The sequence below is a fragment of the Ranitomeya imitator genome, chromosome 2 (genome assembly GCF_032444005.1).
Source record: "Ranitomeya imitator isolate aRanImi1 chromosome 2, aRanImi1.pri, whole genome shotgun sequence".
Taxonomy (NCBI): Eukaryota; Metazoa; Chordata; class Amphibia; order Anura; family Dendrobatidae; genus Ranitomeya; species Ranitomeya imitator.
In genome coordinates, this window is record NC_091283.1 from 109143874 (window position 1) to 109160884 (window position 17011).

At 39.1% G+C, this 17011-nt stretch overlaps 1 protein-coding gene across 1 annotated transcript in view; it reads left to right on the forward strand.

Annotated features, from left to right (window-relative positions):
- GUCY2F (guanylate cyclase 2F, retinal) overlaps positions 1 to 17011 on the forward strand; it is a 163262-nt gene that overhangs the window by 38258 nt on the left and 107993 nt on the right. The window contains exons 4-9 of the mRNA XM_069747141.1: positions 7259 to 7343; positions 7648 to 7744; positions 11251 to 11394; positions 12731 to 12811; positions 12896 to 13072; positions 16012 to 16168. Of these exons, the coding sequence (XP_069603242.1) occupies positions 7259 to 7343; positions 7648 to 7744; positions 11251 to 11394; positions 12731 to 12811; positions 12896 to 13072; positions 16012 to 16168 (741 nt within the window). The remainder of the gene's footprint in view (positions 1 to 7258; positions 7344 to 7647; positions 7745 to 11250; positions 11395 to 12730; positions 12812 to 12895; positions 13073 to 16011; positions 16169 to 17011) is intronic.

Consider the following 17011-nt stretch of genomic DNA (forward strand, 5'->3'; position numbering starts at 1 on the left):
TTGCGGGATCATCTTTCCTATGGCTTGGATTTGTGTTTTGGTCATGCACATGATTACAGTTTATTCAAACTCTGAGTTGTACGTTGCCTTAACATGGCACTTGTAGTAGTCTATGAATACCTATGTGCGCATGGAATCAAAGGCATACGAAAGCTTCTCTTGTCGGATTTCTACAAAATTCCAAGGAAAAAAATTGTGGCACGCTTAATTGTATACCTATGTAATACGGTATCATACCTAGATTTACACATGGACCGCCCGAGGCTATTAACACATTCTTCTGTGTATCAATGAGGCTTTAGCCCAAGAATGCTCAAGTTGGCCTAGTTGGGTACTTGCCATTAAGGCAGTCCATACACCTATTATGGAGCCTATGACGAAAAAGGCATATTCATCACTCATTTTAATGGTTGATGAGAAACTTTGCAGAATCTCTATCCACATGATCTATTCATTAACAAAGAAACACAGGTTTAGGAATGATTCAAGTGATCCTGGAAATGAGATTGGGGAAAGTGATAATTAAGCCCACACAGAGCCCTGATCTCAACATCATCTCGTTTGTGTGGGATTACATGAAGAAACAGAAAAATTGGCACATGCTTAGATGTACAGATATGTGGTTAGTCTTCAAGATGTTTGGAACAACCTCCCTGTCAAGTTCCTACGAAAACTGTGTACAAGTGTACCTAGAAGAATTGATGCCTTTTTGAAGGCAAATGGTGCATGCAGATACCTAATTTGTAGTTGTTTTTGTAATTAGTATATACTACATTATATTTATGTTACAGTGGCATGTAAAAGTTTGGGCACCTCGGGTCAAAATTACTGTTATTGTGAACAGTTAAGCAAGTTGAAGAAGGAATAATCTCTAAAAGGGCTACAGTTAAAGATGACACATTTCTTTTGTATTTTAATAAAATAAAATACATTTTCATCATTTACATTTTAAATATTACAAAAAAAAAGGAAAATGGTTCCATTCAAAAGTTTGGGCACCCTTGGAGATTTTTGTGCTCAGAAAACTTTGATGAAGGTTTCAGACCTTAATTAGTCTGTTAGTGTTATGGCTTGTCCACTATCATCGTTAGGAAATGCCATATGATGCAAATTTCCCAGCTTTATAAAAACCTGGCCTCCTCTAATCTGGTGCCAAAAAAAGCAGCTATGGGTTCTTCTAAACTGCTGCCTAACACTCTGAAAATGATTGAGGCCCACAAAGCAGGAGAAGCTATACGAAGGTAGCAAAGCATGTACAATTTGCCCTTTCCTCAGTTTGAAATGTAATTAAGTAATGGCAGTTAGGCTAGGTTCACACTTGCGTTGTGCAGTCCGTTCAACAAATCCGTTAAACGGACTGCACAAACACAAGTGCCGACTTTGGCACTGCGCTAGTGCAGATGGAGCATCTGCTAGCTCCATCTGCACTAGAAGTGAGCTACTAGTGACGGACCCAGAAACGCTGCAGCCCATGTCTCGGGTCCGTCACTCAATGACGGCACATCGCTAGCGCACGCCCATTGTGGGCGTGCGCTAGCGATGGGTTCGCCATTGACAGTAATGGCGGCGTTAACGGACTACGTTACACCGCATTATGCCGCGGTGTAACGTAGTCCATTAAATGGGTTCACATAACGCAATGTGAACCCAGCCTTAGTAGGAACGGTGGAGATCAAGATAAGGTCTGAAAGACCAAGCAAAATTTCAGTGACAGCTTCTCGCAGGATTGCCAGACGCTTCAGAAAGATTTAGCAGAGTCTGAAGCTGTGGCACATTGTTCTTGCACAAATACGGCCTTCATGGAAGAGTCATCTAAAGAAAACCTCTGCTGTGTCGTCACCATAAAATTCAGAGTCAGAAGTATGCAAAAGAACATCTAAATAAGCCCAATGCATTTTGGAAACAAGTCATGTGGACCCATGAGGTTAAAATAGGACTTTTTGACCACAATGATCAAAGTTATGTGTGGAGAAAAAAGGGCACAGAATTTCAGGGAAATTCAGGGAAATCATTCTTTGCTTTGGGGTTGTGTTGTGGGTAGATGGAAGAATGGGTTCAATGAATTTTCATCAAATTCTTGATGCAAACATAACACCATCTGTTAAAAATCTGAAGTCGAAAAGAGGATGGCTTCTACAAATAGATAATGATTAAACACACATCAAAATCCACAACAGACTACCTCAAAAAGCGCAAGCTGAAGATTTTACAAAAATAGTTTACAAGCTGTGAAACTTTCAAAAGGTGTGCCACTAGGTATTAACCATGCAGGGTGCCCAAACTTTTGCATCGGTCCATTTTCCTTTTTGTAATTTCTAAAATGTGAAAGATGAAAAAATGTTTTATCATAAAATATAAAACCAATGTGTCATTTTTAACTTCAGGCCTTTTAGAGCTCATTTCATCTTCAATTTACTTAACTGTTCACAATAACAGTAATTTTGACCAGGGGCGCCCAAACTTTTATATGCCAATGTTTATAGTAGAGTATATACACACACACATATATATATAAATATTCATCTATATATATATATATACCGGTATACCATTATATAGAACTATATATATCTGTGTATATATGTAGAAGGAGGTATTTTCTTTTTTGCATTTTCATTTGTTGCTCCCCTTCTCCCCAGAGCCATAACTTTTTTATGTTTCCGTCAATATGGCCATATAAGGTCTTTTTTTTTTGCTTTTGAACGACACCATTGGTTTTAACATAACATGTACTGGAAAACAGGAAAAAAATTCCAAGTGCGGTGAAATTGCAAAAAAGTGCAATCCCACAGTTGTCATTTGTTTTGCTTTTTTACTATGTTCACTAAAGGCTAAAATTGACCTGCCATTATGATTCTCCAGGGCATTACTAGTTCATAGACACCAAACATGTCTAGGTTCTTTTTTTATCTAGTGGTGAAAAAAAAATTCCAAACTTTGTTTAAAAAAAAAAAAAAAATTTGTGCCTTTTTCCGATACCTGTAGCGTCTCTATTTTTCGTGATCTGGGGTTGGGTGAGGGCTCAGTTTTTGCGTGCCGAGCTGACGTTTTTAATTATACCATTTTGGTGTATATACGTTCTTTTGTTCACCAGTTATTGCATTTTATTGCAATGTCACGGCAACCCAAAAAAATGTAATTCTGGCGTTTTGATTGTTTTTCTTGCCACGCTGTTTAGTGATCAGGTAAATCCTTTTTTTATTGATAGATCGGGCGATTCTGAATGCGGCGATACCAAATAGGTGTATACTTGATTTTTTTATTGTTTTTTTTTGAATGAGGCAAAAGGGGGGTGATCTGAACTTTTATATTATTTTTTAAATATTTTTTAAAACATTTTTTTTTACTTTTTGCATTCTTCAATAGTCTCCACGAGAGACTAGAAGCTGCCATAACCCGATCGGCACTGCTACATACAGGCAATGATCAGATCGCCTGTATGTAGCAGAATTACTCACTTGCTATGAGCGCCGACCACTGGGCGGCGCTTATAGCAATCCGGCAGTGACAACCATAGAGGTCTTCAGGAGACCTCTTTTTGTCATGCCAACCCATCGGTGACCTGCTGTCACGTGACGGTCACCGATGGAGAAATTTCCGGCGTGATTGCCGGAAGCGCTGTTTAAAACAGCTGACATGTGCCGAGAAAGATGTGGGCTCAGAGCTGGAGCCCACATCAAATGGAGGGTATCCAACATCGGCGTACTATTATGCCCGATGTTGGAAAGGGGTTCATCACAAAAGCAAACTACAAATTAGGTATCCACATGACCATATTAAACTTAAAGAATAATTCAATGGGTTATTTCATTAATAATGGGATCAGTAAAAAAAAAAGAAGCAACACCAGAAATTACAGGGTAATTTATATGTACAGCAAACCAATGGCCTAAAATAGTACAATTTTTCCTGCATCAAGGCTTTAAATATCCATGCAAGTAAAAAAAATACAAGTTATCTTTGATGAAAAATGGAGCCGCGAAAATGGAAAAAATTGTCTCGTTCGTTATTAAAGAAGTTGTCCACTACTTGGACAACTTCTTCTCATAACCCTTGCCTGGCCCCCATTAAATAATAAAGCTTATACGCTCCTCCCACGCCGTTCCTGCGGTGTCGGCACTCTGTCTCCCGAGACTCCCGTGCGGTTGTGACATGGGACACCGGTGCCCAATCAGGGCTGGTGTCACTGTCCCCGGCCTCCTGTCAAATTAAGCAGGAAGAGGAAGTCGGGACTTCCTCTTCATGTTCGATTTGTTCCAAAGGTGATGCCGGCGCTGATTGGGCGCCAGCATCACATGTCACAACAACCGCACGGGAATTGATATTTTGTTGTTGCCATTTGAACAGTTTTGCTGCTATTAAAACTGGAACCCAGTAAATAAATTGTCCCCTTTCAGAAAACTTTTTTACATAGGCTGTGATAGCTATAAGTACAAACCGAGTATTGCTTCCCCTCCCGGGGTTCAGCTCCCGCTTTTCTTTGCTCCCTAGACTCTGTTCTTTGTCTGCAGCACTGAAGTCACTATGAGCGCTGCAGCCAATCAGTTAACTCATTGGCTCTGTTCTGAGAGCTGCAGACAAACATCAGAGACCAGGCAGAAGTGGAGCGCCGATGCTGGACCCGCTGACTGTAAGTAATACTCTGTTTTGAATAGCTACTGCAGCTCAATGAAAAAAAGTATTCTGAAAGGGTACAACCCCTTTAATTTGGTGATGATGCATTTTTTACATACTGCCTAGCATGTGAATACATATAGCAGTGGTATACCAATGCTTTTACTTTATTTTTTTATGATCAGCAAATTCAGTAGTATCTAATTGCTGTAGATGAATTTTACGTTTTAAAAAAACTTATACTAATGTTATAATTTACCTAATATTAGAAATTAGTTACTTCTGCTAATCTCTGGAGTCTTTACATCTGGGTGTCATGCAGTTAATATTTCCTAGAGTCTATGATTTTCTTGTATTATCCATTTCTCACCTGAATCTTGCAATCATTGGAGAATACGAGAGTAATGGGTCAGGTTGACGCATGCTATCATTGAACTGATTTCCGAAGAAGGGGATTGATTGAATGTGTATTCACTTACTAAGGAGCATTGTGTGCCTGAAACTGGATGAGGTTCTCATGCAATGCTCTGTCATTTTCCTGTCAATCTTCCTGCTGGTGTGTAATATAACTGCATATCCACCGAGGAATATGTCACATTGTATAAAGCGTGTTAGATCTACTGTCTCACATGAATGTATCAAGAAGAGCCAAACTGGGACTGAAATTGAGCCCAGGCAATTTGTAAAGCACAAATGTCCATGCTACGCTCTCCCACACCTGCTTTCCTGGATTTGGCTAGCGCTTGAGAAAATAAAAAAATACTGTAAATTAAATGTAATTCCTAAACACATACTATGCCTCCTTTTCTCCCTGATTAATAGGCCATACTGAGGTGTCCTGTTACAGAGACAAAATGTTAGATGACACAACCAATATAGTGCGCTACTTATGATCAGGTCCAAGCAGTGGAGTTTAGAAGCTGCACAACATAGAAGGAGAAGCAGGAGAGTTATAGGTGTTCTATATAACTTTTCAGTACTGGTCAAAAGTTTGGACACCAGTTTGTGCAATGGTTTTCTCTGTTCTTATTGGAATGTGCACATTGTAGATTCAGACTGAAGGCAGCAAAACTACCCAGCTATACATATGGAAACAAGAAAAGAAACGTGTGAAACAAACCAGAATATGTGCTTAGCCTTAAATTTCTCAAAGTCTCCCCCAGGTTTGTCTTCCCCAGCTGATCTCCTGCCAGCACGGATATATTAGGCTGCTCCTCCTCCTGTTCCCCGCCCGATCTTCTTCGGAAGTTGGTCTGAGGTGAGAACAGGCAGCACGGGTTCACAAAAAAAGGCCGAGGTCAAGAGTGGAAAGGTCAGACAAACCATGTAAACGAGTTGGGTCAGTAAGAGGAGAGACAAGAGTAAAAACACAAGGCTGACCACTGGAGATGAGCAGTAACAGGAACCTAAGTTAAGGCAGAGAACAGGATGAGGAGCAGAACAGCAAATGCAGTGAGTATCACGGCGCTGGGGACAAGTGCGAATTACCACCGGCCATGTCAGTAATCTGTGGCTGCTGGACAGGAGCCCCAAAAACCGCCTCTTACTTCACGGCATCCCAGGCTCCTCGTTGAGACCCATAATGCAGACGTGATGTTGCATTAGGCTGGCTAGTCAAAAAAGAGCAGCAGATGTAGTGAGGTAAGAAGCGGTTCTCAGAGCTCCTATCCAGTGGTCACAGGTTACTGATGGGACCAATGGACCGGGAAATGTGATTTGACTTGCATCAACTTTACCATTAATACTAATAATACCCCCATACAGGAGAAAAATAACGCCTCCAATGACTACTACTATATACTAATCATAACGAAATACCACTGTACCAACTGACACTAGTTTACTGGCGCTCTGTAGACCTTACATGTATATACAATACAGATAAATCCAGTGACTTGCATTTTATTTCTCCAATACTTCTTTCATTCACGATTCATCTCTGCAGATTGTAATGCACGAACACATTTGGCTGATCACTTTTCCAGCACCCTACAAACCACATAAATGCCATAACCATCCCTAGTACCATAACCATCTGCTGTATGCACTGGGTCTTAAAGGGGTTGTCGACTAGGACTAGGACAACCCCTTCTTGATATGAATGTTTGGTGTCAATAAAATGAAAGCCCTTATACTCACCTCCCATACAAAGATCCGTTCCAGCGGTGTCCGCACTCGCGTTCCCGGGGCTCTTGTGCGGTTGTTATGACACGTGAGCCCGGCATTCAGTCAGCGCTGTCGTAGCCGTCCTCGCCTTCTGACATATTGAACATCACAGGAAACCAGGGCTGCGGCTGCTCTCTGACTTCCACTTGATGTTTGATTCGTCCCAAGGTCGGGATGGTGACGCCTGCACTGATTGGGGCGCAGGGCTCATGTGTTATAACAATCTCATGCGAGCCCTGGGAGCTTGAGTGCCGACACCACAGGAACGGTACTGACATCGGAGGCTACTATAAGTGTTTTTATTCTATTGGTGCCAAATATTCACATTGAGAAGGGTTGGCCTTGTAGTGGGCAAACCCTTTAAGAAAATAAGATTCTGTTAAAACATTTAGAAACTTATAAAAATATAACTTTTGGGATACTCTTCTGAATATTTCAATATAATTAATCGAAATTTTAAACTTTCACTTTTTCACAGGTATCGATCCTGCCTTTGCATTAATGGTGTTTCTTTGCATAATTGTTGCCATCATCTCCATAAATGGACTTGCTTATGTAATAAGGTATTTTATCAGAGGTTTTCTGATATAAAGCTATTTTCATTGCATTTCATGTTATAATCTTTTCTAAACAATAAATAGCCAGATAAAACAAATGATAAGAATAAGTAATCTTATGTATGGAAATTGCAACATTAAACATTGGTATGTGACTCGACTGATAAAAAAAAATAAATAAATCACATTTTCAATATTGCATTGTGATTAAAAAATAATTTGAATATCATTGTGATTTTTTTAAATTATTTTCATTATCCAACTCCTGCCTATATTGTAATCCAGATACCTGCATGTATTTATTTTTTAGGCGTCAAATTAATAAAATTAAATTGGTTAGAGGACCAAACAAAATTCTTTTGACTTTGGATGATGTCACTTTTATTAATCCACAAATCAGCATTAAGGTACGTAAAATATTCTATCAGAGTCCAAAAATCTTTACTCATTCAAGAAGAAATTTAATTTAGTTTTCTTTTTCCACCAATCAGAAATTATTTATCTGTAATGGCTCATAGCAGAGTTAGCGCTGGTGCAGACGCTTGCTCCGTGCAAATCAGTCCGATCAGGACTAGCCGCTTCTTGCAATGTAAGGACTAGGACTAGCAGTCATGCTTCGGTTGGGTGACTCGCGGCCAGTCTGTGCATTGCATTTGTACAGACGTCTGGATGAGTTCTTATCAAAATTATTTGATGTGGTCACCCAGTCATTTAAGACAGACTGGAAAAGGCTATCTATGACCACTTCTGACAATAAAATAAAAATATTTTATCCTATGCTAGATGATTTACCTTGAGTTAACAAAACACAGAGGGGGGGAGAGATTGGAGGGGAGTTTAGGGAGAAGAACATTTTCATTAGCTTTATGCCCTCAAAAATGATGCAAAAAAGTAGCAGATTTTAGTGCAAGTTTCCTTTGTACATAAGATTTCCATCTGTGAATTGTGAGGTCTCCAAAGGCTTTATACATTTATTAAAATTTATGCCAGGAATTGGAGTAAAGTATAGCACATGCTTTTCTGGCGCATTGACAGGCAAAGATGCCTAGGCCTCCTAATTAATTTTTGTTTAATTCCAGCATATAGGATGCCAATCTTAGTAAATCCTATCTATCAAGATAAGGCAACATAGCAACAGTATAGCTTACTGTGATATACACTATGGCCAGTCCTTTGATGGAGGAGAATTATTATTATTATTATTATTTATTGTTATAGCGCCATTTATTCCATGGCGCTTTACATGTAAGGAGGGATATACATAATAAAAACAAGTACAATAATCTTAAACAATACAAGTCACAACTGGTACAGGAGGAGAGAGGACCCTGTCCGCGAAGGCTCACAATGTACAAGGGATGGGTGAGAATACAGTAGGTGAGGGTAGAGCTGGTTATGCAGCGGTTTGGTCGATCGGTGGTTACTGCAGGTTATAGGCTTGCCGGAAGAGGTAGGTCTTCAGGTTCTTTTTGAAGGTTTCGATGGTAGGTGAGAGTCTGATATGTTGGAATAGAGGGTTCCAGAGTAGGGGTGATGCGCGAGAAAAATCTTGTATATGATTGTGGGAAGAGGAGATAAGAGGGGAGTAGAGAAGGAGGTCTTGTGAGGATCGGAGGTTGCGTGTAAGTAAGTACTGGGAGACAGGTTGTGGATGGCTTTGTACGTCATGGTTAGGGTTTTGTACTGGAGTCTCTGGGCAATGGGGAGCCAGTGAAGGGATTGACAGAGGGGAGAAGCTGGGGAATAGCGGGGGACAGGTGGATTAGTCGGGCAGCAGAGTTTAGAATAGATTGGAGGGGTGCGAAAGTGTTCGAGGGGAGGCCACAGAGCAGGAGGTTGCAGTAGTCAAGGCGAGAGATGATGAGGGCATGGACTAGGGTTTTTGCAAATTCTTGGTTGAGGAATGAATGGACTCGTGAAATATTTTTGAGTTGAAGTCGGCAGGAAGTGGAAAGGGCTTGGATATGTGGTTTGAAGGAGAGATCAGCATCAAGGATTACCCCGAGGCAGCGAGCTTGTGGGACTGGGGAGAGTGGGCAGCTATTTACTGTAATGGATAGATTCGTTTGGGGGTTACGTGAGATGGGGGAAAGATGATGAATTCTGTTTTGTCCACGTTAAGTTTCAGAAATCTAGCGGAGAATGTGCTTTGTTGTGGTAACATCCATCTAAACATGCTTCTATTACCACTGCCTTTGTCAGGTGAAACTGCACTGATGCTGTGAATGCCACTGGGCAATGGTAACATGTTTCAGTTTAACTTCCGGATAGCTGGGACTTTTTGTTCTTCCTTCACTTCATTTGTATTGTAGGAAAGGGCTGTTTATCAGTGTGATAAGCTGTCGGCTGTGAGTCATGGTCACTGTTCCTCCCTATTTAAAACCCCAGCAGTCAGTCTCTGGTTGCCAGTTATAGGTCACACTTACTCTGGTTCACTCTTGCTTCGTTGCTCAGACTCAACCTATTTATTCCCGTTCTTGACCTTGGCTTGTCCGACCATCTCTCAAATTTGTTCCTGACCATGACCTTATGGTTCTAACCCAGTTTTCTGAATATTGTCACCAGTCTGCTCCAACGGCCAGCAACCACTCAGTGGATGTAACAAGGGGAGTTGGCGTAAGTCCAGATTCCTATATAGGGGATTAAAGGGTAAAGGCCAGCATCTGCTAGATGGAGTGGCTTGCACAAAGCCTCCTGTCTTTGGAAGCCCTATTAAGAGCTACCAGCTTTTTACTGACAGTGCACCATAACAATTATTACCTGGTACATAAAATAAAGAAAAAATTACAATCAGAAAATAAAAGCTTGTTGGAAAGAAAGAATATGTTCAATATCTGGTTCTAATTAGTACTAATTCAAATACCTTTGAATAAAAAGTATATCACACCTTATTAATATGTTTGCCACAGTTCAGTTATGTCATTGATACCGACTCCAAAATACCCAATCATGGCACATGTTATAAGAAGAGTTTTTCAGCTCTGTATTTGGACCTTGGCATGCCATCAGATTTATATCAGCTTCAGTTTGTATAATCATCTACATATGGCACAGAGGGCCCAATTCCTCATTTGATTTTTTTTTATTTAGGTCTCTTTTCTTTCTTGACTTGTGTTTTTGCTGTTTTTTCTTGCGCTAAATTTCATGAATTTTTCACAAATTAAAAAAAAAAATTTTCTGCCTTAATAGTTTTTTTTTTAAGATACGCTATAGCGAAAGAGTGGGCTAAAAATTAACCTTTATTATAAAAGGAACACACAAACATATATAAAAAAAAAACACAAAGAGACCCGTTTAGTTATCCAGTGTCTACACAATCATATTTAACAGTTTTTCCAACTTTTTAGAGCTATCTAATTCCATATTATTTTTTCCACTGTTTTTGTTAATGTCATACAATAGACAGTCTAAACTTTTATATATATTTTGCAAGACAATTGAGATCCTTATTCCTTATTGTGTTTGCGCTTGTTTTTTGTCAAATTATTTGGTGTTTTTCTCCGGTTTTTAATTTGCGCATAATTATATTTAATTAATATTTTTGGCTGGTTACTCAATTGCGACTCTTCACAATTTTTGCAAAATTTGGAGTAAATGTACTCCCTAAATGTACTCCCCATTTGATTTTCTGCTAGTTTTTTTGGCAGAATTTTTGTGCATGTTTGCGACGTGCTACTTCTGCTACAAACAGATCAGAGACAATAATATAAACCAATTTGACTTTGTGCCAAATTCATCAAACATGCAACATTTCAAATAATTTGGTGTAAAAAAAAATCAATAATTGTCACAAAAAAAAGAAAAATACCTTAATGAATGTGAATGATGATGATCAGAGCCTGAATGTTTATATTATTTGTATTGTTTTTAGTGTCATTTAATTATAATATGAGCAATATACTTTTTTTTTTAGAGAATGAGCAATGATGGCAGTCGCACAAGTGACAGTGGACATGTTATCTCAGATATCAGAAGTATGAAATCACCAATGTGGTCTGCATCTGCTAAAAGTCTCACTCCAGCTACCTTAGAAAACTCCAATGTTGCCGTTTATGAGGTGCGTTACATTTCCTAATAACCAGTGCTGGATTGGAACTAAAAAGCAGGTCTAGCACAAAAATCTCAACAGCCCACGTGCAATAATATATCAAGGAAAAATAGCAGTGTGCAGTGCAAGGTTCAGTGAATATTGCTTTATTTTACATGCCCTTTACCAAACCCATAAACATATTATCCAGGGCTTTTTTGATTTGCTGATAGACTAACAAATTAAAGGACGTGGAAGGAGGATAGTTACTCACCAGAATATGCTAGAGACCGTCCATGCCTGGAATTCAGTGGCTGACTACCACGTATAAGCACATGTAAAAACAAAGGATTTTTCCGGCACAGGAGTCCTTTTCTTACAAAATAATTTTCTTTATTCGGCCATCTTCATCAGTTAAAACAGTACATACGGGGGGACCCCCAACGCCTGATGCGTTTCGGACCTGTTAAAAACGGTCCTTTCTCAAAACTTTACACATAATCCTAACAGTTTTGAACAAAATAAATACTTCTGTTACCTTACAAGCAGTTACAACATCAACAGAGCACCGTACTTGGTCACTCACCATCTTCTTATTAGCAAAGGGGTAAGAGGTTTTCCAAAAATAGAAGTTCCTGCACAATCTTGTCTGTGTCCCAGTTACAAGTGAAAAAAAAATGTATTTGCAGCTTTGGGACTATAAAGGAAATCCACACATAATGCAGTATAGTTTCTTTATTCCAAATACACATAGAATCATACATAGCTGCTTTTGCAATAAATTAATGTGGCCCTCTGTATTCAGCCTGATGTTGTGTTTGTCTTCCTTTCGAGTTTATAGTTTCAGGAAATAGTTTTGCGTGAATTGTCCCTTTCAGTTACTAAAAATCGGAAGAGCTATATCCTTCTGAACTTCCATATCCTTCAAAACTGTACAGAAACAAGCGAGTCTGTATATTGATGGTTAAAAAATAACTATTGGTTTAATACTTATTTCATAAATTAGTAGTACTTGTGAAAATAACAACCTTTGTAACATATCTTCTGAGAAAAAGTGCTTTTTTCTCCTCTTGGATTGATCTTCCATGGTCAATTCGTGGGTAAAATTGGGAAAATCTGCATTCAAGTGAAGACAGGGAACACATTGCTCTCTGTAAAGCCTATGCAGAACGTAGCCTACGTGTGTTCACAAGACTTGTACATTTGAGAAAGAGCATTTGATGCAGAAACAAATTACTTAAAATGATTCTGGATATATTATTTTTTTCCTGAAAAAATTCTGAAATTCAATATATTGTTCAAAATGACAATTTCAAAAGTAAATGTATTGTAATCTATAAATTGATTTGTTTTTGTATTTTCTAAGGGTGATTGGGTGTGGATGAAAAAATTCCCTTCTGGAGATTTTGGAGACATTAAGCCTGGAACCAGTGATACTTTTGAAATGGTATGATAAATCATTGCAGCTGAGCTTTTCTGTGCCTGTTATATTGTATGTTTATTGTACTATTTGGTTTATTCTTATGGACAGATGAAGGATATGCGTCATGAAAATGTCAACCCATTCCTAGGTTTCTTCCATGACTGTGGGGTTTTCGCTATTGTCACAGAGTTTTGTTCCAGGGGCAGCTTAGAGGACCTTCTCCGAAAAGAGGACGTTAAACTGGACTGGATGTTTAAATCCTCTCTTCTACTAGATCTGATCAAGGTGAGCAAAGCATCATGATAAATTTGCAGGAGATTTTGTAGGTTCAACAGAGATAACAAATTTATGGCTTTACATTTTTTGTAATGCTAAATAGTATGCTACCACCTGTTCTGTTATTCTTGATACAAGTGTATCTTTTACAAGTGCACCGCATTGTTAGATTACACAAAGTCGAGGCCAAAGGTTTTGAGACTGACACAAATTTTGTTTTTTACAAAGTTTGCTTCATCAGAGGTTTTTGATCTTTTAGGCAGATATTTGCATGATTACTAAAGTACAACCATAAGCATGCTATAAGTTTTTAACTTTTTTTTTTTTTTTTAAATGTACGCAAAAACTCAATAATTACGGTATTGACCCCTATTTTTGAAGACTTCTGCAGTTCATCCTGGCATGCTGGATGTCAGTTTCTGGGCCTAAATTCTGACTAATGGCAACTCATTCCTGTCCAGTTAATGCTTGATGTTTGTAAACAATTCTGATTTGTTTGTCTACCTGCTTTTTGGTGATTGACCACAGGTTTTCAATGGGATTTAGATCTGGGGAGTTTCCTGACCATAGACCCGAAAGTTCAATGTTCTGTTCACCGAGCCACTTATTTATCACTTTTTCCTTGTGATATGTTGCTTCATCATCGTTGGGAGAAGTTGCTCTTGGAGGATGTTTAGATCTCATTCTTTCTGCTAGTCTTCTGCAGTCGAATCCCAGTATTTTCAACAGACTGACATTCTGATGGAAGTACATGGATTGGTCTGCAGAGGATTGAGGTAAAGTTATTTTATCTGATGAAGCCGCCTTCAGACTGTTTGAGACATTTCGAAGAGTGATTGTCTGGAGATGGAAAAATAAGTGCTACCATAAGTCCGGTGTTATGCCAACAGTAAAGTGTCCTGAGACCATTTATGTGTGGGCTTGATTTTTCATCCAAGGGAGTAGGATCACTCACAATTTTACCTAAGATCAAGGCCATGAATAAAGAATGGGGTCTAAACATCCTTAAAGAGCAAGTTCTTCCAACCTACCGGGATCAATTTGGTGATGAACAATGCTTTTTTTCAGCATGATGGAGATCCAAGTCACAAGTTAAAAGTAATAACTAAGTGGCTCAGTGAACAAAACATTGAAATTTTGGATCGGGTGCCAGGAAACTTCCCAGATCTCAATCCCCTTGAGAACCTGTAGTGAATATTCAAAAACTTGGTGGACAAACAAAACCGATGAACAAAACAATTACCCTACCTGCAACATTGATCCACCACCATGCTTGACAGTTGAGATGAGGAGTTTGTACAAATGTGCTTCATTTGTTGTGTGTCAGTGTGGTGCAGGACATAATGGCTAAACATCTCCACTTTGTCATCTGTTCAAATGACATTAGTAACATAGTAACATAGTAACATAGTTAGTAAGGCCGAAAAAAGACATTTGTCCATCCAGTTCAGCCTATATTCCATCATAATAAATCCCCAGATCTACGTCCTTCTACAGAACCTAATTATTGTATGATACAATATTGTTCTGCTCCAGGAAGACATCCAGGCCTCTCTTGAACCCCTCGACTGAGTTCGCCATCACCACCTCCTCAGGCAAGCAATTCCAGATTCTCACTGCCCTAACTGTAAAGAATCCTCTTCTATGTTGGTGGAAAAACCTTCTCTCCTCCAGACGCAAAGAATGCCCCCTTGTGCCCGTCACCTTCATTGTTCTAGAAGTCTTGTTGTATGTTCAGATGAAACTTTACAAGCGTTAGCCATGCTGCTATGTTCTGTTTAGAAAGAAGGTGCAACCATTCCAAACAAACCATATTAGTTCAGTCTTTTTCTCATTGAAATTTAACATTCATGATCTTGATATCTGAAGCCTTTAGAGTCTGAGCTGTAGTTCTTAGGTTTTTGTGCAGTTTATCTGAGTTTTGCACAAACTTTCCATGAGGTGACTTTGCTGGGATGTCCATTCCTGAGATAATTGTTAACTCTATTGATTTTTTTTCCAGTCGTAAATACTCTCTCACACTGAAGAATGGACTCTAGGGCAATTGATTATGATCACCTAGCTGTTACTTTTCCTTTTAATTTCTATGGAATCATTAAGGGTTTAGTTAAATTTTCATATGCAGCATATGCATTTTGGCCCAGTTTTTCTTACATATAAAGTAAGTAAAAATTGAGAGCCTGCGGTTGATCTTCAGTTCAGTAAATAGCTAATTTTAGGACCTTCATAGCTAAATTATTAGTACAAGCAAGGATATTAAATTTTGTAATATATTATTGGTGTAAAAAAAAGCTTCTTTCCCCAATTATCAGCCATGTCTCTCTTGTGCTAATAATTTGCTTTCAAAAAGTGCTCAAGTCTATCTTCAGTTCTGTCTTCAGTGAGAGATACAATTATCTCTAAAGTGTATGGAGGTGTGCAAAAGCAAAAAAAAAAAAACACAAGGAGAAGCTGTTTGTGACTAGATCACACATGAAGTGCAGGATACAGATCTTATAATGGTCATAAATAGTGTTATTCCTCATATACACCTATCACTGCTTATTCTGGAAAGTTACTTGAATGTGCAGTTACACATTAGGGCTGCATTCACATATCCGTATGTTGTGGTCTGTGAGGTGCCGGCCACAGGTTTCCTGACCTGTACTCAACAGCTTCATAGGCATTTCCGAGGCTGTCAAGCTTTGGTTAGACCGACATTGCAGACTGTACTCGGACATGAATATGTGAATCCGGCTTATCAGAATACATCAGAGAGGTTACGTAATGCTGATACCTCACACACATACAAAAGGCACGTTTATAATAAAAGAGATGTATCAGATAGAGTCAGTTTTGGGAAACTGTTTTCCTTCAAATTTGTGTCTCTAATGTTAATGGTGGTAAGCACTTGATATGTTGCATTTAGTAAACAAATCAATATATTTGCATTCATATGTTCTACCCAGGGCATGAAATATTTGCACCACAGAAAATTTGTTCATGGTCGACTCAAGTCAAGAAACTGCGTTGTAGATGGACGTTTTGTTTTAAAAGTGACTGATTACGGTTATAATGAGGTTTTGCAAGCTCAAAGGATCGCTCATCAAGAACCCTCCGCACTTGGTAAATATAACAATTATACAAAAAAATAATTTTCATATAGTACCCTGAGGATAGGGAATATAAAAGGGACAGCACTGTGCAGGATCTAAACGCAATATTAAAAATATCACAAACAAAAGTGCAAGGCTGATGCACACACCAAACTGAGAACTGAGGTTGAAGGAACCACGTATTGGCCCCGGGGGAGTGTCACAAACCAAGGTCCTAGTTTCTTGGTCTGCTGCATGGCTCCTGGTGAACGGTGCGATCCTCAGTCATCCGCACGTGACAAGTAAAAAGAAACAGAAATCCAGTCTGGTGCCGGCGCTCCCGAAAATTGTAACATGTGATAGATCAGCTTATTTAAAAAAAAAAATATTCTGAAATGTACCAAGTAAAAACAACGTGTTTCAGCTTAAAAAAGCCTTCATCAGGTAAAATATACATCCATATTGAAACAATAACCATGTCTTTATAAACCCTTTTTACAAATGGAAAGGGAAGGGTGTTTGTTACTAGCACCAATTCTTCACTTAATTTGCATACTCCTCTTAATTGGTTTAACTATTTAGCACAGGTAGATAAAAGATATAATTCACTAAAGGTACCTTCACACTAAACGATATCGCTAGCGATCCGTGACGTTGCAGCGTCCTGGCTAGCGATATCGTTCAGTTTGACACGCAGCAGCGATCAGAATCCTGCTGTGATGTCGTTGGTCGGGGCTAGAAGGCCAGAACTTTATTTGGTCGCTGGCCCTCCCGCTGACATCGCTGAATCGGCGTGTGTGACGCCGATTCAGCGATGTCTTCGCTGGTAACCAGGGTAAACATCGGGTTACTAAGTGCAGGGCCGCACTTAGTA